Raw genomic sequence first — 23,646 nt, forward strand, 5'->3', positions numbered from 1 at the left:
GTAATTGCTAATTTTTCTTCCAGGCTGAGGCTGCATGAAGAAAAGGTTATTAAAGATAGACGTCATCATCTCAAGACCTACCCAAACTGTTTTGTCGCAAAAGAACTGATTGACTGGCTAATTGAACACAAAGAGGCTTCCGACAGAGAGACGGCAATCAAACTCATGCAGAAATTAGCAGACCGGGGCATTATTCACCATGGTGAGTGACGTGGCGACAGTCAAAGTGACTTGAGAGAAAAGGAAGGACTAAATCTTTTCATGAACATACCCACTTAAGAAAGAAAACATTTTGCTTTATTTTATCTCCAGGGTACCTCTCCCTGATTGCATTTTCTTCCTCCCTCTAAGAGGCATTTGGGTTATTTCTAGGTATGGCTTTATGCCTCTCTGTATATGCATCTTTAAGGAATATGTCATATTGTTTTAAAAGTTTTAAATCATTATAGAAGTGCATATTTATTCTTTTGCAAATGTGAGATTCATTCATGTTGGTAGTATAGATCTTATTTATTTTTGCTATTGTATAAAACATACGTATAATTATGCCACTGTACATTTTTCTTTTCTTTTCTTTTCTTTTTCAAAATTATTATCCTGCTCCATCTGTAAAGCCACTGTAAATTTTTCATTGGGCATTTACGTGGTTTCCAAGTTTTTGCTGTTATTCTCAGGCCAGGCTGGTCTTGAACTCCTGACCTCACTTGATCCACCCACCTTGGTCTCCCAGAGTTCTGGGATTGCAGGGGGGGTCCAATGAAGACTCATGAATGTGTCTTCTTGGAATCTCTCATCCTGAGTTCAACTCAGTGGGTTTGACGAAGACTCACAAATGTGTCTTACTGGAGTCTCTCATCCTGGGTTCAACTCAATGGGTTTGATGAAGACTCACAAATGTGTATTCTTAGAATCTCTCATCCTGGGTTCAACTCCGTGGGTTTGATGAAGACTCCCAAATGTCTTCTTGGAATCTCTCATCCTGGCCTCAACCTTTGCCCATGCCATTGTTTTCCTGGAATACTCTTTCCCCTCATTTTTGGACCAATTTCTACTCATTCTTCGGGTCTCTACTGACAGGCACACTCTTTGGGGAAGCTTTTTTTTCCCAAAGTTGTGTTCCTGGGGCACTGGGTACTCTTCCTTTGGGATCCCATTGCACTCTCGCCTTCCCTCTGTAGCCTTATCACACCATATTTCAGTGGCAGCTGGCACTTCTCCTTACTGCCCCAGATTCCACATTCTTTGAGGCTGATGCATGCCCCAGTATGCTTTAGGAGAGTTTGTAGATTGCATGATGAATTGAATTTTGTGAACTTTCTAGTACATGATGAAGATGATGGTGATGGTGATAATAATAACTAATACTGAGCACTTACTCTGTACCAAGTATCATGTCACTATTTCACGTGTATTAACTCATATGGCAGATACTTGCACGCATGAAGAATTTGGTAGTGAAATCATTCTCAATCAGCATCATACTTCACTTGAGTAATGAGTGATTTTTTTTTTTCTCATTTGCCTCTCTGTGCATATTGTGTTTCAGTGTGTGATGAGCATAAGGAATTCAAGGATGTCAAACTCTTCTACCGCTTTAGAAAGGATGACGGCACCTTCCCATTGGATAACGAAGTGAAGGCCTTTATGAGAGGACAGAGGCTGTATGAAAAGTATGTTCTGCATGCAATCCCCAACTGTAATCTTGACTTGTAGAGAGAAACAGGACTGTGCCAGTCTCATTATGCTGATTTCAGCGTGGCTCTTCCATGTGGGCTGCTTACATAACTGTTCTTTTCCATATGAGAAAACTATCACCCATGTGCTTTCTCTTTGCCAGAAAATAAGTCAATTTCATGAGATTCTTTTTTTTTTTTTTTTTTGAGATGGAGTTTCACTCTTGTTACCCAGGCTGGAGTGCAATGGCGCGATCTCGGCTCTCCGCAACCTCCGCCTGCCGGGTTCAGGCAATTCTCCTGCCTCAGCCTCCTGAGTAGCTGGGACTACAGGCACGCACCACCATGCCCAGCTAATTTTTTTGTATTTTTGGTAGAGACGGGGTTTCACCATGTTGACCAGGATGGTCTCGATCTCTTGACCTCGTGATCCACCCGCCTTGGCCTCCCAAAGTGCTGGGATTACAGGCTTGAACCACCGCGCCCGGCCGAGATTCTTAATAAAGAATTTACTTAAATCTTATTTTCTATATTTAAGTCGATTCTACAAAGCTCCAGAAGTAATTTGTTTGCCATCAAATCATGCGGATGCCCCTTTCCTCTCTTATTTTTATTTTTTATTTTTTTGGGGGACTGAGTCTTAACTCTGTTGCCCAGGCTAGAGTGCAGTGGCATGATCTCAGCTCACTGTAACCTCTGCCTTCTGGGTTCAAACAATTCTCATGCGTCAGCCTCCTGAGTGGCTGGGACTACAGGCATTAGCCACCATGCCTGGCAAATTTTTGGATTTGTAGTAGAGACAGGGTTTCACCATGTTGGCCAGGCTGGTCTCGAACTCCTGACCTCAGGTGATCTACCTGCCTCAGCCTCCCAAAGTGCTGGGATTGCAGGTGTGAGCCACTGCACCTGGCCCCCTTTTTTCTTTTAAATACTGTTGTGTAACTTGGAGGTTCAGGCTTGTAAGTGACTGGAGAAGCAGCATCAAGAGAAGGGGAATTGGTCAGGCTAGGAGATGAGTAGTGAGGGAACTTCAGATAGCAGGATGTCTATGAAGAGTAAGCTTTCAGCTCATTTGAAGAGATAAGTATAGTGTAGCACAGGACTATTCAGTTGGTGGGTCTTGAGTCATCTGAGTGGCCGTCTCTGGGTTGATCTGCTACTTCTGTGGCCTTTTTTCCACCCTGCCTTCCTCATTTAGTTTTCTGGGGCAACCATTAGAAAAAGGGGTACAGAAGCAATGGCACCTCCTTTGTAACCCTGTCTGCCTTACAAGACTTGAGGGAATTGAAAAATACATATTTATTGGTCAGGTGTGGTAGCTTATGCCCATAATCCTAGCACTTTGGGAGGCTGAGGTGGGCGGATCACTTGAGATCAAGAGTTCAAGACCAGCCTGACCAACATGGTGAAACCCTGTCTCTACTAAAAATACAAAAATTACCCAGGGGTCGGGCGCAGTGGCTCACGCCTGTAATCCCAGCACTTTGGGAGGCTGAGGTGGGCAGATCACAAAGTCAGGAGTTCGAGACCAGCCTGACCAACACAGTGAAACTCTGTTTCTACTAAAAATACAAAAATAAGCTGGGCATGGTGGCGGGTACCTGTAATCCCAGCTACTAGGGAGGCTGAGGCAGGAGAATTGCTTGAACCTGGGAGGCAGAGGTTGCAGTAAGCCAATCATGCCACTGCCCTCCAGCCTGGTGACAGAGCTAGACTCCGTCTCAAAAAAAAAAAAAAATTATCCAAGTGTTTGTGATGGTGCATGCCTGCCTGTAATCTCAGCTACTCAGTTGGCTGAAGTACAAGAATCACTCGAACCCATGACCCAGAGGCTGCACTGAGTCGAGATTACACCAGTGCACTCCAGCCTGGGTGACAGAGTGAGACTCTGTCTCAAAACAAAACCAAAAACAGAACATATTTGTCACATAAAAGGGCCTGCTCTACAATGGATAGGGGTAAGGGTCTGGTCGGGTGTCTGAGTGGTCAGATTAAGTGGCATGATGATTAAGAGTCAGACAGAGTTTGAAGTGTAGCCCTGTCACCTTATCATTGTAAAGCTCAGTGTCTGCATTAGTGACATTACAGCAGCGATAGAACCTACCTCCTTGTGCTGTTGTGGGAATTAAAAGGATAACTGTGTGAAGTACTTAAGTATTTAGCTCAGTATCTCTGGGCTGTAGTAAGTCCACATATATGATAGCCATTCCAGATATGAGCACAGTACTGATGGCCACCTTGGACTGTGTCCTTCCTGTGTTACGCATTCTGTCCCAGTTCTTGTCTCTGTGTCTTGAGGTGATATGGTCACCATTTGATGTACTAATTTGTACTCATTCTCTTGTCACTTGCTTTCTATATTGAAATGGAGAAACTCTCTTATCTTTCTGACTCAAATGAATTTGAATGGAAGGGATCCATCAGCACCTCCGTTTGTTTGTTTTTCTTTTCTTTTCTTTTCTTTCTTTCTTTTTTTTTTATTGCATTTTAGGTTTTGGGGTACATGTGAAGAACATGCAAGACTGTTGCATAGGTACACACGTGGCAGTGAGCACCTCCATTTGTATACTTGAGTATGTGCATTTGTGTTGTTGCTGCTTTTAATTTCTTAGATGCTTTTGTAAAATTCTAACAGGTGTTAGGTATTTCTCTTACCACAATGGTCCTTTCAAACGATGATTCTATGTTGTCCAAAACATGTGTGTCATCTCCATGGAAGAAGACCAGTTGATTATATAACACTCTTCCTTTTTTTTAATTAAAAAAAATTAAGATTATTATTATTTTTTATTAAGACAGGATCTCACTCTGTCTCCCAGGCTGGAGTGCAGTGGCATTATCATAGCTCACTGTAACCTTCAATTTTTGGGCTCAAGTGAGCCTCCTGCCTCAACTTCCCAAGTAGCTAGGTGTACAGACTTATGCTACCATGTCCAGCTATTTTTTTAAAAACTTTTTTTGTAGAGGTGAATCTCATGTTGTTGTTCAGGCTGGTATCAAACTCCTGTCCTCAAGTGATCCTCTTGCCTTGGCCTCTCAAAGCATTGGGACTACAGGTGTGAACTGCTGCACATGTAACACTCTTCTCTAGCTGTAGCTTATCTCTTGGGATCCACAAAACCACACTGTGGGGCAGGGATCAGCTATAATTGAAAATGTCTGGGCTGGGCATGGTGGCTCTCGCCTGTAATCCAAGCACATTGGGAAGTTGAGGGGGGCAGATCATCTGAGGTCTGGAGTTTGAGATCAGCCTGGCCAACAAGGCGAAACCCTGTCTCTACTAAAAATACAAAAATTAGCTTGATGTGGTGGTGCACGCCTGTAGTCCCAGCTACTTGGGAGGCTGAGGCAGGAGAATCACTCGAACCCGGGAGGCGGAGATTGCAGTGAGCCGAGATTGCACCACTGCACTCCAGCCTGGGCAACAGAGCAAGACTCTGTCTGAAGATTTAAAATAACCCACAAAAAACAAAACGATGTTTGTTATTTGTAAGTTAAGCCTCTCAAAGCACTTCCTTTAGATTATTTTACCTAAGCTTCTTTCTAAAATAGATGGAGCATTACTTTACTGGCCCATTTTCAGAGGGAGCCTCTGGGATCCAGTGCAGTTAAGTAATTTACATATGCCGTTGACACGGATTTTGATGGACGGGGTGAGACATGACCCTGGGGTGGCAGGTGTTGGGGCCACTGCTGTCTCATCAGCTCTGAGGGGATGGGCGAATTGTCAGTATTTCTTTTTGCCTCTCTTCTTTCTTCTTTGTTCTGTGTTATAAATAGGACTTTGTGAAACTTTGTGGTTTCTGACTGAGGTTTTGCTGAACCGTGTTGATTTTGGGGAACACTGGCTTTCTTTTTTTGTTTTTATTTTGAAGAGTCTCACTCTGTCGCCCAGCCTGAAGTGCAGTGGCACGATCTCAGCTCGCTGCTGCTTCTGCCTCCTGGGTTCAAGCAATTCTTGTGCCTCAGTCTCCTAAGTAGACAGGACCACAGGCTTGCACCACCACACCTGGCTAATTTCTTGTATTTTTAGTAGAGATGGGGTTTCAACCTGCTGGCCAGGCTGGTGTCAAACTCCTGACCTCAAGCGATCAGTCCACTTTGGCCTTGCAAAGTGCTAGGATTACAGGCATGAGCCACCCTGCCCGGCCTGGGTAGCCTGGCTTTCTAACCCATAATGGTTAGAAATCTGGAGGTACTGGTTAGTAAATGGAGGTACTGACTGTGCTGACCTCATAGACTTCTTGTGGGGGTAAAAGGGACTAATGGGTTTCTCAATCTGTTCATTGGTGGGATAAACCCAGGTCTCAACTACAATTTCAGTAACTGCTAGCTCTTAGTATGTATGTCACTCTAGTATCTTACTTGAGCTGGAACAAATGCTAACGAAGAAACCAGAAGTTGGCCTTTCAAGTTGTCCCAGTGTGAGTGAGGAAAGCTTTAGGGGAACTGGAGGCATGGATCCTCCTGCATAGTGAGTGACAATGGCTGAGTCACACAGCCCAGGTTTTCCATCCCAGCTTCACAACTTGCTTGCTTTGTGACCCTCAGCACGCTGCTTAAGTCTCTCTGATCTGTAGTCTACCGTGGAGATAAGGCTGGGACGCACTGCTGGAAAACGCTATTGGGAGGATTGGCTGAGCTCCGTCTGTATAGTGCTGAATGCACTGCTTGATATGGACTGAGAGCCCAGGAAATGTCAGCTGCTCTTATTAGAGTAGTAAAAATAATATAAATACATGGCACCAATTCTTCTTGTTTTCTCTTATTACTTTATGATGGAGCCTAGCACAGCGGGTAAGAGCCCAGGAGCCCAGCTACCTGGTTATGAATCTTGGCTCTATGCCTTAAGGCAAGTGGCTTCATCTCTCTCTATCTCCGTTTGCCTGTATTGTAAATGGAGGTACTGACTGTGCTGACCTCATAGACTTCTTGTGGGGGTAAAAGGGACTAATGGGTATTGACACACGGCAGGACCCATGTCAGAGTGAGTGTACGCTATTGCTCACCTCCTGCTGCCAACTTTGGGAGAGTATGAGAAAGAGGGCATGTGCTTACGGATTGACATCCTGATGTTGTCATTTTGAGGAATTCACCTCAGTGCATTCAGGGCACAATACACTCTCATCAACAAGCTCTAAGCTCTGTTGAGCCTTCATTACGGCCAGCCAATGGACTGAGGGTGTAAAGAATAAGGCATAGCATTTTGTCCCTTCAGGAGGGGCTTACCGTTTTCCACTTAATTTTGCATGGGCACAAGTACCCAAGACACTCAACACAAGAACATGTCAGATTTTCCCAAACAGTCCAATTTTTACTTCTTGAAGGAAACCTTTGTAAGCAGGATAGTACCCAGAACTTAAAAGAACAATGTCGAATGTGTATACGCTGTCTTAAGGTGGTAGAAGGATTTTGAGTTCATGTTCCCCACTGCAAAACTTGACTGGCAAAATAGATTTCTTTAAGAAAAAGGCTGGCCAGGCATGATGGCTTGGCACCTGTATACTTAACACTTTGGGAGGCCGAGATGGGCAAACCACTCACTTCAGGTCAGGAGTCCAAGGCCAGCCTGGCCAACATGGTGAAACCCTGCCTCTACTGAAACCACAAAACTTAGCTGGGTGTGGTGGTGTACACCTGTAATCCCATCTGCTTGGGAGGCTGAGACAGGAGAATCACTTGAACCCAGGAGGTGGAGGTTGCAGTGAGCCGAGATCATGTCACTGCCCTCCAGCCTGGGCAACAGAGCAAGATTCCATCTCAAACCAACCAACCAACAAACAAAAAAGTTGAATTCAGCATTATCAAGTGCTCTATCTACTAACAAATAGAATCAGCTACGAAAGAGAGTGTACACTTGAGGTATAATTTGGTCTTTTCTTACTAAACCTAGTAGTTGAAATGTACATTTTAAACTAACCTTGATTTCATCTTCAAACTTAGAAGAGACTTCTGAAATTTAATTAAACCTCAGTCTTGATATGGAACTAAATCCCCTCTGAATCTGGTTCGTAGACACATTAGTCTAGTTTTTTATCCAAAGGGCCTTGATTTTCTCAGCAGCAGGAGTTTCTCTCTCCAGCTACTATTAGTCGCTTTATTCTGCTTAGGAGTTTAGGCCTGATTGAAGAATTGGCTTAACATGTCTGTATGCCATTAGATATCTACTGAATTCCCACTGCTTCCTTCAATCTGTCTTCCACAAGACCAAAGAGAAATAAAAGAGAGAAAGTATATGCAAAGAGGCAAAGCCCGTCTGTGTGCTTTATCTTATCAGAAGTTTCTCTACCCTGTGCCTTAGGATCTTTCTCCTGTTCTCTCCCAGTGCCCTGGGACAATAAATATTTGTTGAACAAACAAAGGGCTCTACATGTTGTGATTGCTACCAGCGGCTGAGCCTGAACCATGAAAGGGCTACACAGAGCTTGCTTTTAATGACAAGCAACAATAGCCAGAGATTCACCTTGTCTGGCCTCTTTAGAGGCCACAAAACATCATATACATTAATTTGCTTGATTCTCTATACAACTCCGATTTATACCCAGCAGCCATAATTAATCCCATTATAAAAATGGAGGACATGAGCTATATGGAGAGGTTTAATGACTTGAGATGGACCCTAGGTGTGGAACTGGAGTGGAAAAAAAAAAAAAGTCTTCAAGCTTTTGTCTCCACCTTGTTCTATTTCCAGTGCAGAGGTGTTTTGTGTGTCAGCACCCTGGCCAACAGGGTGAAACTAATAATTTTAAAATAAGGCTGGGTATAGCGGGTCATGCCTGTTATCCCAGCATTTTGGGAGGCCAAGGAGGGCAGATCACTTGAGGTCAGTAGTTTGAGACCAGCCTGGCCAACACGGTGAAACCCCCATCTCTACTAAAAATACAAAAATTAGCTGGTCATGGTGGTAGGCGCCTGTAGTCCCAGCTACTTGGGAGGCTGAGGTGGGAGAATCACTTGAACCTGGGAGGTGAAGGTTGCAGTGGACTGAGATCACACCACCGTACTCCAGCCTGGGTGACAAAGTGAGACTCTGTCTAAAAAATAATAATAAATAAATAAAATAAAACAAAAATAATTTTTAAAAGAGAGTGTTTTTCAAACTGAGCTCCTGAGTTTTACAAATTGCAAACTGTAATAAAAATATTTTCTGGGCCGGGCGCGGTGGCTCAAGCCTGTAATCCCAGCACTTTGGGAGGCTGAGGCGGGCGGATCACGAGGTCAAGAGATCGAGACCATCCTGGTCAACATGGTGAAACCCCGTCTCTACTAAAAATACAAAAAATTAGCTGGGCATGGTGGCACGTGCCTGTAATCCCAGCTACTCAGGAGGCTGAGGCAGGAGAATTGCCTGAACCCAGGAGGCGGAGGTTGCGGTGAGCCGAGATCGCGCCATTGCACTCCAGCCTGGGTAACAAGAGTGAAACTCTGTCTCAAAAAAAAAAAAAAAAAAAAAAAAATTTTCTAGCCAGGTGCAGTGGCTCATGCCTATAATCCCAGCACTTTGGGAGGCCAAAGAAGGCAGATCATGAGGTCAGGAGTTCAAGACCAGCCTGACCAATATGGTGAAACCCCATATCTACTAAAAATACAAAAATTAGCCAGGCATGGTGGCATGCACCTGTAGTCCCAGCTACTCAGGAGGCTGAGGCAGGAGAATCACTTGAACCTGGTAGGTAGAGGTAGCAGTGAGCAGAGATCATGTCACTGCACTCTAGCCTGGGTGACAGAGGGAGACTGCAGCAAAAAAAAAAAAAAAAAATTCCAATATATGCATATATATGTACTTTCACAGTTTACTGTGAAAATTCTAATATATGCATTATATATATAATATATATTAAAACATTCTAATATATGCATATATATGTACTTTCACAGTTTACTGTGTTGCCCAATCATTTAGTGGTTTGGTACAATTTTAGAATAAATGTTTCCAGCCTTCTTGGTTTATTGGAAGAATGTCCTAAGATTGCAGTGTGAGTGGGTTAAGAGTCACCTTTTGTAACTGTCTATTTGGGTGACCACGTATGTGTATACTATGTAATTAATGTCAAGAACTATTAGGAGTGTGAGATTTTTACCTTACTTGCAAGCTCACAAGTTTGCTGCCACCATATCGTGGATACTGGCAGAGATAGAAGATCCTGGACAAAGACAGCTCATTACTCCAATAGCAGCAGCTAGAGTATCATGGATTTTAATGAATCAGTTCCCAAGCCAGAGTTCTCGTAGAACAGCACAGTGAGGGGCAAGTGATACCTGCACATGCAGTGGGCTGTGTGACACCAGGGAAACCTAAGCTTGAGGAACCTGAGTATTTTATAATGGTCTTCAGGCAAACTTGCCCTCTATCCCAGATAAGAAAGATGTTATCTTCATTATACTGGCAGAAAACAAATCTGCCCTTTTGCTCCAGAAAGAAATACTACTTTATCTTTTAAGTCTGTTCACTGTACAAGCATTCTTGAAAAGCTAGTCTGGAAGAATGAAAAAACCTGAGAGAGACCCACAAAGAATCATTTCCCAACAACTTCGACAAAATGTACAAGTAAATTGGATTCTGTAGCCGATCACTGGGGTAGCCATAATTATCCTCACCAATCCCCTTATTTCAATATTTTTGGTATGAATCAAGACTACCTTGGCCAGGCGCGGTGGCTCAAGCCTGTAATCCCAGCACTTTGGGAGGCCGAGGCGGGTGGATCATGAGGTCGAGAGATCGAGACCATCCTGATCAACATGGTGAAACCCCGTCTCTACTAAAAATACAAAAAAATTAGCTGGGCATGGTGGCACGTGCCTGTAATCCCAGCTACTCAGGAGGCTGAGGCAGGAGAATTGCCTGAACCCAGGAGGCGGAGGTTGCGGTGAGCCGAGATCGCGCCATTGCACTCCAGCCTGGGTAACAAGAGCGAAACTCCGTCTCAAAAAAAAAAGACTACCTTATAGGTTTCTCTGTTTAACTTTTATAAGTAAATGTCATAAACATAAAATTTGAAAATGGATTCTGTGAAATAGTTCAGAAAAGAACTTAGTTTTAAAAGTTTTAAACCTATGCTATTTTTAAAGGGCCATCATCTCTTCTCATAGGTTATTCAATAACTTTAGAACAAAGTTTAAGTGGTTTTGCTGTTCATGTGCAGCTTAGAGCCATGGGAAATTTTTCACCTAGAAATACATCTTTGTTGGATACTTCTAAAATCTTTATCTTTCTTAATATTTTTAAATTTAAATTTAAATGAAATTTAAATTTTTTTTAATTGAGACAATCTGGCTCTGCCTTCTAGGTTCAAGTGATTGTCGTGTCTCAGCTACCTGAGTAGCTGGGATTACAGGCGTGCATTACCACACCTGGCTAACTTTTTTTATTTTTAGTAGAGACAGGGTTTTGCCATGTTGGCCAGGACTTTAGGTTATTCAGATGCTTTGGAATTTGCCCATCAGGGGTCTTGAGGACTGAAGAGACTGCATAAAGCAAACTCAGTATTTTATAATTCTAAATCTCAACAAAAGTTTTGTACTGTAGTTATTTTCAAATAGTTCTTCTATATCAACATTGCCTTATAAGTTATAAGTATCATTTAAAGTACGTCAAAGAGTGTGCTTGCATGTTGGAAATAACCAGCCCTGGGTCACCTAACTTTGTTGGCTCACTCATCTTTTATAGTGGCAAGCTTGGTCTGCCAGGGAAGGGCCATCTCAGGAGGCAGCCTCGTGGCTGGTTTCATCCAGGTAGCTAAGCTCAGTCCTGTTTCCTGGGAACAGAACAACTAGTCAGTGTCTACACATTTGGTTATACCCAGGGACTGGTGGTAAAATGCGTATGTGAGCATAGAGCTATTGGAAAACAAGCGGTGGGAGGCAACCTCTTTACAACTATTTATTTTATTATTTCTTTGGCCAGAGTCTCATTCTGTTACCCAGGCTGGAGTGCAGTGGTGTGATCTCATCTCACTGCAAACTCTACCTCTCGGGTTGAAGTAATCCTTCTGCCTCAGCCTCCCAAGTAGCTGGGAGTATAAGTGTGTGCCATCATGCCCGGCTAATTTTTGTATTTTTAGTAGAGACAGGGTTTTGCTGTATTGACCAGGTTGATATTGAAATCCTGACCTCAAGTGATCCACCTGACTCTGCCTTCCAAGGAGTTAATGTCCTTGAAGAATTACAGGTGTGAGCCACACGCCCAGCCAGTATGGCTATTATTTTAAACAAACAAAAAACAAACACGTGTTGGTGAGCAAGTGGAGAAATTAACTCCTGTGCGTTGCTGGTGGGAGTGTAAGATGGGGCAGCAGTTGTGACAAATGGTACAGCAGTTCCTCAAAAAAAGTAAACATGTAATTTTCATATGATCCAGCAATCCTACTTTTGGGTACATACCCAAAAGTGGAAAAGTATAATGCTGCTTATAAATATGGGTGTGCCAGTATCTCTTGATATTATTCAGAATAGCCAAAAAGTAGAAGTAACCCAAGCGTTCACTAATGAATGAATAAATAAAATGTGATATCCACATATAATGGAATATTATTCAGCCTTAAAAAGGAAAGATATACTGTAATCCCAGCACTTTGGGAGGTCGAGGCGGGTGGATCACGAAGTCAAGAAATCGAGACCATCCTGGTCAACATGGTGAAACCCCGTCTCTACTAAAAATACAAAACATTAGCTGGGCATGGTGGCGCGTGCCTGTAATCCCAGCTACTCAGGAGGCTGAGGCAGGAGAATTGCCTGAACCCAGGAGGCGGAGGTTGCGGTGAGCCGAGATCGCACCATTGCACTCCAGCCTGGGTAACAAGAGCAAAACTCTTGTCTCAAAAAAAAAAAAAAAAAAAAAAAGGAAAGATATAGCCAGATTACACCTGTAATACCAGCATGTTGGGAAATATTGTGCCTGTAATCCCAGCACTTTGGGAGGCATATATCATATATATATATATTTCTGACACATGCTTCACAACAGACATGGACCTTGAAGACATTATGCTAGGTGGAATGAGCCCATCACAAAAGAGACAAATATTATATGATCTCAGTTTTGTGAGGAACCTAGAACAGTTAATTCATAAAGATGGAAACATGACATTCAGGTATACCTATCAAGGAGTGGTTGCTAGGAGCAGGGGAAAGGGGGGCATAGGAAGTCATTGTTTAATGCGTGTATAGAGGTTCAGTTCAGGAAGATGAAAAAGTTATGGGGAGGGATTGCGATGAATGTACTTAGTGCTACTGAACTTAAAAATGGTTAAAATGGTAAATTTTATGTTGTGTATATTTTACCACAATAAAAAATAAATATTTTAAAACACACCAAAAGGCAGGGAGTGGGGAACAGACAGGCTTATCTTATCAATGTACTGGCAAGCAAGAGAAAGCCAAAATGATCGCTAGACAGTTGGGGCCAGATGTTTTTGATCAGAGAAATTGAAGAGATGGCAGAGTCAGCCTGGAGTTGTTGATAACAATGAAGGCAGCAAATCCCATGTGAGTAGCCCTTAGTGATACTTACTGTATGCCAAGGACTTTTCAAGTATCTTATGGAAACTTCGTTCTAAACCAAGAAGATAAATATGATTATTCTCCCTTTGGAAAATAGGGAAATTGAGTCTAGAGAAGTTAGCCAACTTGCCTAAATTCACACAGCTGGAAAGTGTCAGAGAGCATCTTCAAATCCTGGTTCCAGCTCTGAGACCCATGATCTTTTTTTTTTTTTTTTTTGAGACGGAGTTTCGCTCTTGTTACCCAGGCTGGAGTGCAATGGCGCGATCTCGGCTCACCGCAACCTCCGCCTCCTGGGTTCAGGCAATTCTCCTGCCTCAGCCTCCTGAGTAGCTGGGATTACAGGCACGCGCCACCATGCCCAGCTAGAGACCCATGATCTTAACTCTTTTTCCTTTAGTCTCAGGCAACAATAGTAATGAACCCCCAAATAGAGGTAAATGATCTGCAGATTAATCAATTTTTTTTGAGACAGAGTTTTGCTCTTGCTGCTCAGGCTGGAATGCAGTGGCATGATCTCAGTTCATCACAACCTCTGCATCCCAGGTTCAAGTGATTCTCCTGCCTCAGTCTCCCGATTAGCTGGGATTACAGGCATGCACCACCGCACTCAGCTAATTTTTGTATTTTTAGTAGGGATGGAGTTTCTCTATGTTGCTCAGGCTGGTCTCGAACTCCCGACCCCAGGGGATCTGCCCACCTCAACCTCCCAAAGTGCTTGGATTATAGGTGTGTGCCACCATACCTGGCCAGCTCAATCAATTTTTAAATGAGTGGGGAAAAAAGTGTCTGTTACTTGGCTCATGCCAACTTCTTGGGTCCAGTTTTAGAAATCACATTGTCCTTACTGTTGCTTGTAATGCCACCCTCCCCCTGCTGTAACATATATGGCAATGATATTAGAGTGTTGTTAGCATGCAAAACAGGCAGCTGGCCAGCTGTGCTTGTCAGAAGCCATCAGCCCTAGATTGTCATCTGCAGATTTCTAGCTCTGGTTGATTATGTAGAAGCGACTTGATTATTTATTTATTTAATTTTTGATTTGGAGTCTTACTCTGTCACCTAGGTTGGGGTGCAGTGGCATGATCTTGTCTCACTGCAATCTCTGCCTCCTGATGAGTTCAAGCAGTTCTCCAGCCTCAGCCTCCTGAGTAGCTGAGACTATAGGCATGCACCACCATGCCTGGCTAATTTTTGTATTTTTAGTAGAGATGGGGTTTCGCCATGTTGGCTAGTCTGGTCATGAACTCCTGACCTCAGGTGATCCACCCGCCTTGGCCTTCCGAAGTACTGGGATTGCAGATGTGAGCCACTGTGCCTGGCCATGACTTGATTTAAAAGTAAATAACATTGGTATTTGAATGGTGGACTGGACTCATTGATGGTGGAAATTGACTTTGCTGGCTACTTCTGCCAAGTTTTCCTAATCTTTTTTTTTTTTTGAGACGGAGTTTTGCTCTTGTTACCCAGGCTGGAGTGCAATGGCGCGATCTCGGCTCACCGCAACCTCCGCCTCCTGGGTTCAGGCAATTCTCCTGCCTCAGCCTCCTGAGCAGCTGGGATTACGGGCATGTGCCACCATGCCCAGCTGATTTTTTGTATTTTTAGTAGAGACGGGGTTTCACCATGTTGACCAGGATCGTCTCGATCTCTCGAACTTGTGATCCACCCGCCTCAGCCTCCCAAAGTGCCGGGATTACAGGTGTGAGCCACCGTGCCCAGCTTAAGTTTTCCTAATCTTATGTAATGTCAGGGCTATGAACCAGGTTTCTGTAATATTGATTTTGCCAATCCATCTCTATAGTAATTTTTCAGCTTGTTAGAATGGAGAAATCATTTAAGTGTCCTGGAGTTGAAGAAGTATGTGTCATAGTTCTTATTCTGCCCCTTATTAGGAAGACGTTCAGCTTTTCTGAATCTTTTTTTTATCTGAAAATGGAAGAAAATGCATACTTCCCAGGCATATTGTGAGGATACGATAAAGTCCAGTGGAATCTCATCTAATGCAGGACATGCTAGGTTTCTAATAAACAAGGGAAAATGTAATGCATATAGTCTAAAGTATCTTTGTGCTATGCAAACCGCATAAAAAAACACGTCTTCCTACATTAGAATTGTATTCGGCATGGTGAGATATTCAGCTTGTCTGTGGAACATTTCTGTTTGTCCTTCTAGATACTTTCTCTATCCCTTTCCAACCTGCTGACTTATATGGACGGTTTCACCAGAGTTCATTGCCCTTTGGCTTCCGGTTCCACTCAGTCAGTGGGAGGCACTAGTAGGAAGGAGGTGGGAGGAAAAAGATTGAGGTCAGGGTATTTATTCCCCTGCTTCCTCTCTGCTGTTGAAGGCCACTATATTAATCCATTCTCACACTGCTACAGCAAACTGCCAGAGACTGGATAATTTATTTTTATTTATTTATTTATTTTTTTTGAGACGGAGTTTCGCTCTTGGTACCCAGGCTGGAGTGCAATGGCACAATCTCGGCTCACTGCAACCTCCGCCTCCTGGGTTCAGGCAATTCTCCTGCCTCAGCCTCCTGAGTAGCTGGGATTACAGGCACGCACCACCATGCCCAGCTAATGTTTTGTATTTTTAGTAGAGACGGGGTTTCACCATGTTGACCAGGATGGTCTCGATCTCTTGACCTTGTGATCCACCCGCCTCGGCCTCCCAAAGTGCTGGGATTACAGGCTTGAGCCTAACCGCGCCCGGCCGAGACTGGATAATTTATAAAGAAAAGAGGTTTAATTGACTCACAGTTCTGCATGACTGGGGAGGCCTCAGAAAACTTATACTCATGGCAGAAGGGGAAGCATGCACATCTTACATGGCGTCAGGTGACAGCGGGTGTGTGAAGGAAGAACTGTCAAACACTTAAATAACCATCAGATCTTGTGAGGATTCATGAGAACTAACTCACTGTCACGAGAATAGCATGGGGGAAACTGCCCCCCATGATCCAATCACCTCCGACCCAAGTCCTCCCTCGACACGTGGGGATTATGAGGATTACAATTCAAGATGAGTCTCGGTGGGGACACACAGCCAAACCACATCAGCCACAGTTCTGTCATGCAGCTCTCCCCTTACGTCTGTCCCCTTTTGGCTCTGGAAACTGGTCTGCCTCTACAACCCTGAGACCTAGCGTTGTTAATGACCATCCATCCCTCTCTGTCAGCCCAGGAGCTTCACCATCCTTTATAATTTCCCTTAACCCTACCCATAGCTTCGATAGTTCCTTTATTATAAACTGTCTTTTTAATTAACTCATTTGCATGTCCTTGTGATTTCTGGCTGGGAGCCTGTGAGATCTACCCGGGAAGTGAGATGAGTTCATCTCCCATTTCCTTGAGTGGACAGGCAGGCAGAATTGTCCACACTCTATAAATGAGAAAAGCCACTTGCTCTTTGTTTTGTTTTGCTTTTTTCTGATTGTGTACTATGCATGATGTGATGGTTGAAGTTGGCACATGATACACTTAGTGGCCACTGTTGTACAAGCATGGAATATGGCTGGATTATAATGAATTATTTTGACCTCTTTCCTCTCTGCTTCTGTATTACCTAGGGTTCCAGCGCAGCAGCCATCTCAACAGGGTGATGGAGTCTTGATGTTTCAGTCTCTCCAAACTAACTATACGCTCTCTGAGCTCATGTACCTTGAGGGCTCACACAACTTTGGTGTACACACATAGTATATGCCCCATAAATGTTTGTTGAAGAGATGAATAGATAAATGAGTGGATGGCGATTCTTAATTAGGAAAGAGGTCAATAGGCAGTCCCTTTCTCCTTTTGAGTAAAACTAGTAGTAGGCATTGATTATTCTAAAGTCACTCTATTTGTGTTTATTGGTTGTGGGTTCTGATCTTAAAAATTCAGAAGATAATAATAATCATAGCCATTATTTGCTGAGGATTTCTATGTTCTAGGCACCTTCCTAAGTATTTTTACATATTAGTTCATTTAATCCTTCCTACGCTTCTAAGAAGGAAACATTTTCATCACCAACTTACAAAAAAGGAATGTGAATTTGAGATGGGCTAAGGAGATGCTTTCGATAATACTCCATTTGCTACAGAGTGATTCTGCCCAAAAGTTGCTCATAGCAGGATTATGCATTAAAAATTCCTTGCAGTGAAACCTGTAGAAATTGAATGCCATCTTCAGCATGTTTTGAATAGAAGACCCCTAGCTGCCACAGAGGGTCAGTTGGTTCCATCTGGAAGAGAGACAAAAACTCAGAGTCTAGAGGGAAATCCCTCTTGTTTAAGTGTGGACATTCTAGGGGGAATGGATGAAGGCAGATGGGACAGGTTTAGGCTGTGCTAAACATTCTAGGCACAGACAGAGCAGCAATGGGGTTAGGGCCTTCTGAGAGAAGAGGCACATATTGAAGTAAAAGTGGGTATTTGAAGAGTGAGACCGGTGGAAGGCAAGGCTGGGAGTTTTTAAAGAAGGAGGATATTCTTCCATCATTAGAGGCTTTGTCCATGCAAACCAAGGCTCCCTTGGTGGTCACTTTGTTGTTAAGTACAGAGGTGATTCCAAGAGGTATAGTTGCTGTGTTGTTTTTCTTGCTTTGTTTGCTAAATGAAAACATCCCCGCTTAATTGCAATCCTTTCAGGCAGAGCTTTGGACGGAAAACAAAGGCACTGTTCCACCAAAAGGAAAAAGCACCAAATTGACAGAAAGCATTTAATAATTTCAGGCCCCCTAACAGAAGAGTGTTTCAGGCCAGAAAGAAAAGAAAATCCAGATAACATTTTTGACTTTACTAAAGTTAAATTTGTAGCTAAATTTTAACAATAAAGTTAAATTTATTGAAATGGAATCTCCGCAGAGCAAAGTCAACATATCGTAAGTGTACAGCTCAATGCATTTTCATAAACTGAACGTACCTGTGGAACTACCTCCCAAATATTTTATTATTATTATTATTTTTTTAATGTTCTCTGAGGCTGGGCACAGTGGCTCACACCTGTAATCCCAGCACTTTGAGAGGCCGAGACAGGTGGATCAGTTGAGGTCAGGAGTTCAAGACCAGCCTGACCAACATGGTGAAACCCCATCTCTACTAAAAATACAAAACTAGCCAGGTGTGGTAGTGCGTGCCTGTAATCCCAGCTACTCGGAAAGCTGAGGCAGGAGAATCACTTGAACCCAGGGGGTGGAGGTTGCAGTGAGCCGAGATCATGCCATTGCACTTCAGCCTGGGCATCAAGAGTGAAACTCCATCTCAAAAAAATAAATAAAGTTTAAAAAAATGTTCTTTGTATTCTACCAAGATTTAGTATGCTAAACAAAATTAACTTTTGCATCGGTGTTAGTATCTTCTAGAATATAAGACATTCTTTTAAGTAATTTTCCTTGACTTTTCTCTGTTTCACCTGCCACCTGATGCCGCCCTTTCATCTTTCAACCTCTCCAGATGCCTGGAATTGTTTATTCTGGCCAGTTCAGACTGTCATTGCCATCCAGCCTCTGCAAGGGTCAGTTCTCAGGGGCATGTGTGTATATGAACCTTGTATATCACTTGTTCATGCTACTTTATGCTAGGCACCATGCTAGATGCTTTAAACAGATCAGCTCTGATTTTCACCATGATAAGTATTATTGTCCTCATCACATACGAGAAGCAGCTCAGGATCTTAGCACCCAATTGCAGCTTGGAAGTCACAGTTCAGAGATTTAGTCCCACTGCCTCTCTGGAGCCACGGGTGCTCATAGGCAAGAAATGAGGACAAGGTAATCGATGAGATCATCCCAACTCCTTTTGTGTGGCTCTGGAGTACTGTTTTGTACTCATTATATTTCCTTCCCGTGCTAGGACAGAGATATTCAGAAAGAACAGTGAAGTCTGTCCATTCGATCATATTCTTCTTTTGCAGACCAGTCCTTTCTCCTAGTCCACGCTGACATGGTTGAGAGTCACCAAGCATCTGCCTGCACACCAGTGACTCCCGCTTGCTGAGTGTTTCTTTTTCCCACCTATCCTAGGCTGAAGTTAGTCACGGGTGCTTTGGCTCTGAGGATCCCCTTCTCATTTCTAGTCTGTGGGTGAAATCATTTTGTATAAGAGCAGTTCCCAGCTTTCAAGAAGTTTATTTACTTTGCTTCCTCCTGATCGTTCCAAAGTGGAAACTTTACCTTATCTTTATATTCCCAGTGACCAATACAGGGCAGTGGATTTAGTAAGTGCCTGAGACATTTGCTGAACTGAAAGCAACGTTGCCGTAATATAAGCGAAAAGGTGATGGATAATCACAGTACAAAAGGATTGTTAGGCTGTCATCTTTATTCTGACTGACACTCCTGAGCTCAGAATTCTTCTGTGGCTATCACGTGTAGGCAATGAAGCCTTTCGGACCTGATCTTTGCCTTCTGCCCGTGCTTAGCTCCCTGTGCTTTGCTCTGCTGCCCTCCCCCATCCCCTCCTTGCCCAAGTCAGCTTCATCCCTGGGTTGCAAGGTTGGTTCAACATACGGAAATCAATAAACGTAATCCATTACATAAACAGAACCAATGACAAAAACCACATGATTATCTCAATAGATGCAGAAAAAGCCTTTGATAAAATTCAACACTCTCTTGTGCTAAAAACTCTCAATAAACTAGGTATTGGCGGTACATATCCCAACTTCAGTATTTTGCATGTGGCTATCTAACTGTCCCTGCACCATTTGTTGGAAAGACAACCCTTTCCCCATTGCATGACCTTCAGACCCTTGTTGAAATCAGTTGACCGTAGATATAGCAAAGTAGTGATTTAAAACTTGTGTTAAGATAGAGAATAATACAAAACACTTTGGTTGAATAATGAAATCAGAGACTGGGTCTCTTGTCTTTTCACACCGCTTCCACAAATAGGAGGGATAGGTAGGCCTGCTGTCACCTAACCTGTTAATATGTAGAAAGCCAGCGCCTACTTATCATTGCGTTCAATGTTTTATTATTGTTTCTTTTAAAAAAATTTTTAATTATTTATTTTTTTGAAATGAAGTCTTGCTGTGTCTCCCAGGCTGGAGTACAGTGGTGTGATCTCAGATCACTGCAGCTTCCACCTCCCAGGTTCAAGCAATTCTCCTGCCTCAGCCTCCTGAGTAACTGGGATTACAGGTTTGTGTCACCATGTCTGGCTATTTTTTCTTTTGAGATGGAGTCTTGCTCTGTTGCCCAGACTGGAGTACATTGGTGTGATCTCAGCTCACCACAACCTCCACCTCCTGGGTTCAAGTGATTCTCCTGCCTCAGCCTCCTGAGTAGCTGGGATTACAGGCATGCACCACTATATCCAGCTAATTGTTTTTGTATTTTTAGTAGGTACAGGGTTTTGCCATGTTTGCCAGGCTGGTCTTCAACTCCTGGCCTCAATAAATTGGCCTGCCTCAGCCTCCAAGGTGCTGTGGTTACAGGCAGGCGTGAGCAACCATACCTGGCCATGTTTCTTATATCTTTTTTCTTCTTTTTCTTTTCTTTTTTTTTTTTTGAGACGGAGTTTCACTCTTGTTACCCAGGCTGGAGTGCAATGGCGCATTCTCGGCTCACCGCAACCTCCGCCTCCTGGGTTCAGGCAATTCTCCTGCCTCAGCCTCCTGAGTAGCTGGGACTACAGGCACGCGCCACCATGCCCAGATAATTTTTTGTATTTTTAGTAGAGACGGGGTTTCACCATGTTGACCAGGATGGTCTCGATCTGTTGACCTCGTGATCCACCCGCCTCGGCCTCCCAAAGTGCTGGGATTACAGGCTTGAGCCACCGCGCCCGGCCCCTTTTTTTTTTTTTTTTTTAATAGAGGCAGGGTTTCACAGTGTTAGCCAGGATGGTCTCAATCTCCTGACCTTGTGATCCACCTGCCTCAGCCTCCCAAAGTGCTGGGATTACAGGCGTGAGCCACTACACCCGGCCCTTATATCTTTTAAATATATTTGGCTGGGTGAAGTGGCTCCCACTGTAACTCCAGAACTTTGGGAGGCCGAGGTGAGAGGATTGCTTGAGCCTGGGAGGTCGAGGCTGCAGGGAGGTGTGGTCGCACCACTACACTTCAGCTTGGGTGACAGGGTTAGACACTGTCTAAATATATATTATATATATGTATATTCATCAATTTTCCCAGATTGTCCTCAGTTTTTCTTCATCACTTCATCTTACCTCTCCTAAATATCTTTCTTTACTCTTCCTTTCTTTCTGTGTTTTGATAGCAAATTCTTCCATTTTCTAATAATTACGAAAGCATTCAAAATAAATAATGATTCCTGTCAAATAAGCCTTCATAATAGGTTTTAGAACCCAGCTTCCCTTGACATTTGTTTGAAAAGGGTCACAGAGGTTTGAGTTGTTTTGAATTTCAGGTACAAACACTTGGCTTCTCTCCTTCTTATATAATTTTGTGGTGATAAAACCATAGTTGAATGTAGCGTTTTAGGATGGCCACGGCCTGAGAACCACAGTTGGCTTCTGTCTAAAGTTGATTCAGATTCTGAAAAATGATTGTTGAATGCAACACTAAAACCCATGGGGAATGTGAAAATTACAACTTTCCAGAATATCCGTCTCTTTGGAGCATAAAACCAACACTAAAATGTTCTCATTTTTCTTTCAGCTACTTTTTTTTTTTTTGAGATGGAGTCTCACTCTGTTGTCCTGGATGGAGTGCAGTGGCATGATCTCGGCTCATTGCAACCTCCTGCTCCTGGGTTCAAACGATTCTCCTGCCTCAGCCTCCCAAGTAGCTGGGACTACAGGCACACACCACCACACCCAGCTAATTTTTGTACTTTTAGTAGAGTTGGGGTTTTGCCATATTAGCCAGGCTGGTCTCAAACTCCTGACCTTGTGATCCACCTGCCTTGGCCTCCCTAAGTGCTGGGATTATGCCTGGCTTCAGCTAATTTGAAGTAGAAAGCAAAGAGGATGGGATTTTATCTTCCAGAAACAAATAACACCCTCCATTACTGTTGCTTATGGTATTCACTTAGTTTTTACTCAGTTGATTAGAAGACATTTGTTGAGCACCTGATGTGTACCTTCTCCCTGGGCTCAGTTTTCTAAGAAACAAAAATATTTAAGACATGGTGCCTGTCCTTCAGAAACTTTCAGTTTCACTGGAGAACTAAAAATAGTACCTAAAAATTGAGAGGAAATTCAGGCCTGGAGTGGTGGCTCACGCCTGTAATCCCAGCACTTTGAGAGGTTGAGGTGGGTGGATCACCTGAGGTCAGGAGTTTGAGACAAACCTGGGCAACATGGCAAAACCCTGTTTCTATTAAAAATACAAACATTAGCTGGGCATGGAGGCGCCTGCCTGTAATCCCAGCTACTCAGGAGGCCGAGGCAAGAGAATTATTTGAACCCGGGAGGCAGAGGTTGCAATGAACCGAAATCCACAACACTGCACACCAGCCTGGGTGAGAGTGAAACTCTGTCTCAAAAAAAAAAAAAGAGGAAGTCAAAGAATTTCTTTAAAAAGAAATTAAAAAAACAGAGAGAGGAAATTCAAAGAGAGGGTGAGACATGTATGGGATTGCTTCTTAGTTGGGGTACGTTCACAGAGACCTTAGGACTTAATCTGTCCATTTAAAACAGCCCCACTATCTCCATGGACACTTTATGGGCTTGACAGCTGGGCCCCTTCTCCTTCCTTCAGGCTGGTACCACCCTCCCACCTTACACAGGACACAAGACTGGTCACGAGAGCCTGGAGTTGGATTTCAGCCCCTGAGGCTAGGTTCCCTTGTACAGTGAACAACCGTATCACTGTATAAGGACCCCCTATTTATTTTAGTTTAAGTTCCAGGATACATGTGTGGAACGTGCAGGTTTGTTACTTAGGTAAATGTGTGCCATGGTGGTTTGCTGACACCTAGGTATTAAGTCCTATATGCAGTAGCTATTTGTCCTTGTGCTGATGCTCTCCCTTCCCGGCCCCCACTCTCCACCCCCCGCCAGGCCCCAGTGTGTGTGGCTCCCCCACGCACCCCATGTCCATGCGTTCTCATTGTTCAGCTCCCACTTATGAGTGAGAACATGTGTTGTTTGGTTTTCCGTTCCTGTGTTAGTTTGCTGAGGATGATGGCTTTCAGCTTCATCTGTGTTCCTGCAAAGGGCATGTAGTTTCAATTTCTTCAGGCAAAGAAAAATGGGAAGAAGTGAGGGAACAACGTGAGTAAGGAACCAAGGCGAGATTGAGTATGTTCTATTCAGTGTCTGATATGAAGGCCGGTGAAGGAGGGTAGAAGATCCTTGTTGCCAGACTGCAAAGTGCTGTTTCCTCCCTGTTCCTCTCCTTTCCAGCACGCAGTATTTTTACATAAATATGAACTGAACAGAGCTTTCTGTTTACTAGTTCCAAACCAAATTATTATGAAAGTCGAGCCGGGCGCCATGGCTCACGCCTGTAATCCCAACACTTTGGGAGGCTGAGGTGGGCGGATCCCTTGAGGTCAGGAGTTCGAGACCAGCCTGACC

General features: G+C 43.5%; 1 protein-coding gene across 2 annotated transcripts in view; it reads left to right on the top strand.

Annotated features, from left to right (window-relative positions):
* The window catches only part of DEPTOR (DEP domain containing MTOR interacting protein), a 193,085-nt gene that overhangs the window by 50,223 nt on the left and 119,216 nt on the right, over positions 1–23,646 (top strand). For both annotated transcript variants that reach the window (XM_003933101.4, XM_074387085.1), the window contains exons 2-3: positions 24–202; positions 1,547–1,670. In XM_003933101.4, the coding sequence (XP_003933150.1) occupies positions 24–202; positions 1,547–1,670 (303 nt within the window). The remainder of the gene's footprint in view (positions 1–23; positions 203–1,546; positions 1,671–23,646) is intronic.

This window comes from Saimiri boliviensis, chromosome 15, assembly GCF_048565385.1.
Source record: "Saimiri boliviensis isolate mSaiBol1 chromosome 15, mSaiBol1.pri, whole genome shotgun sequence".
Lineage (NCBI taxonomy): Eukaryota > Metazoa > Chordata > Mammalia > Primates > Cebidae > Saimiri > Saimiri boliviensis.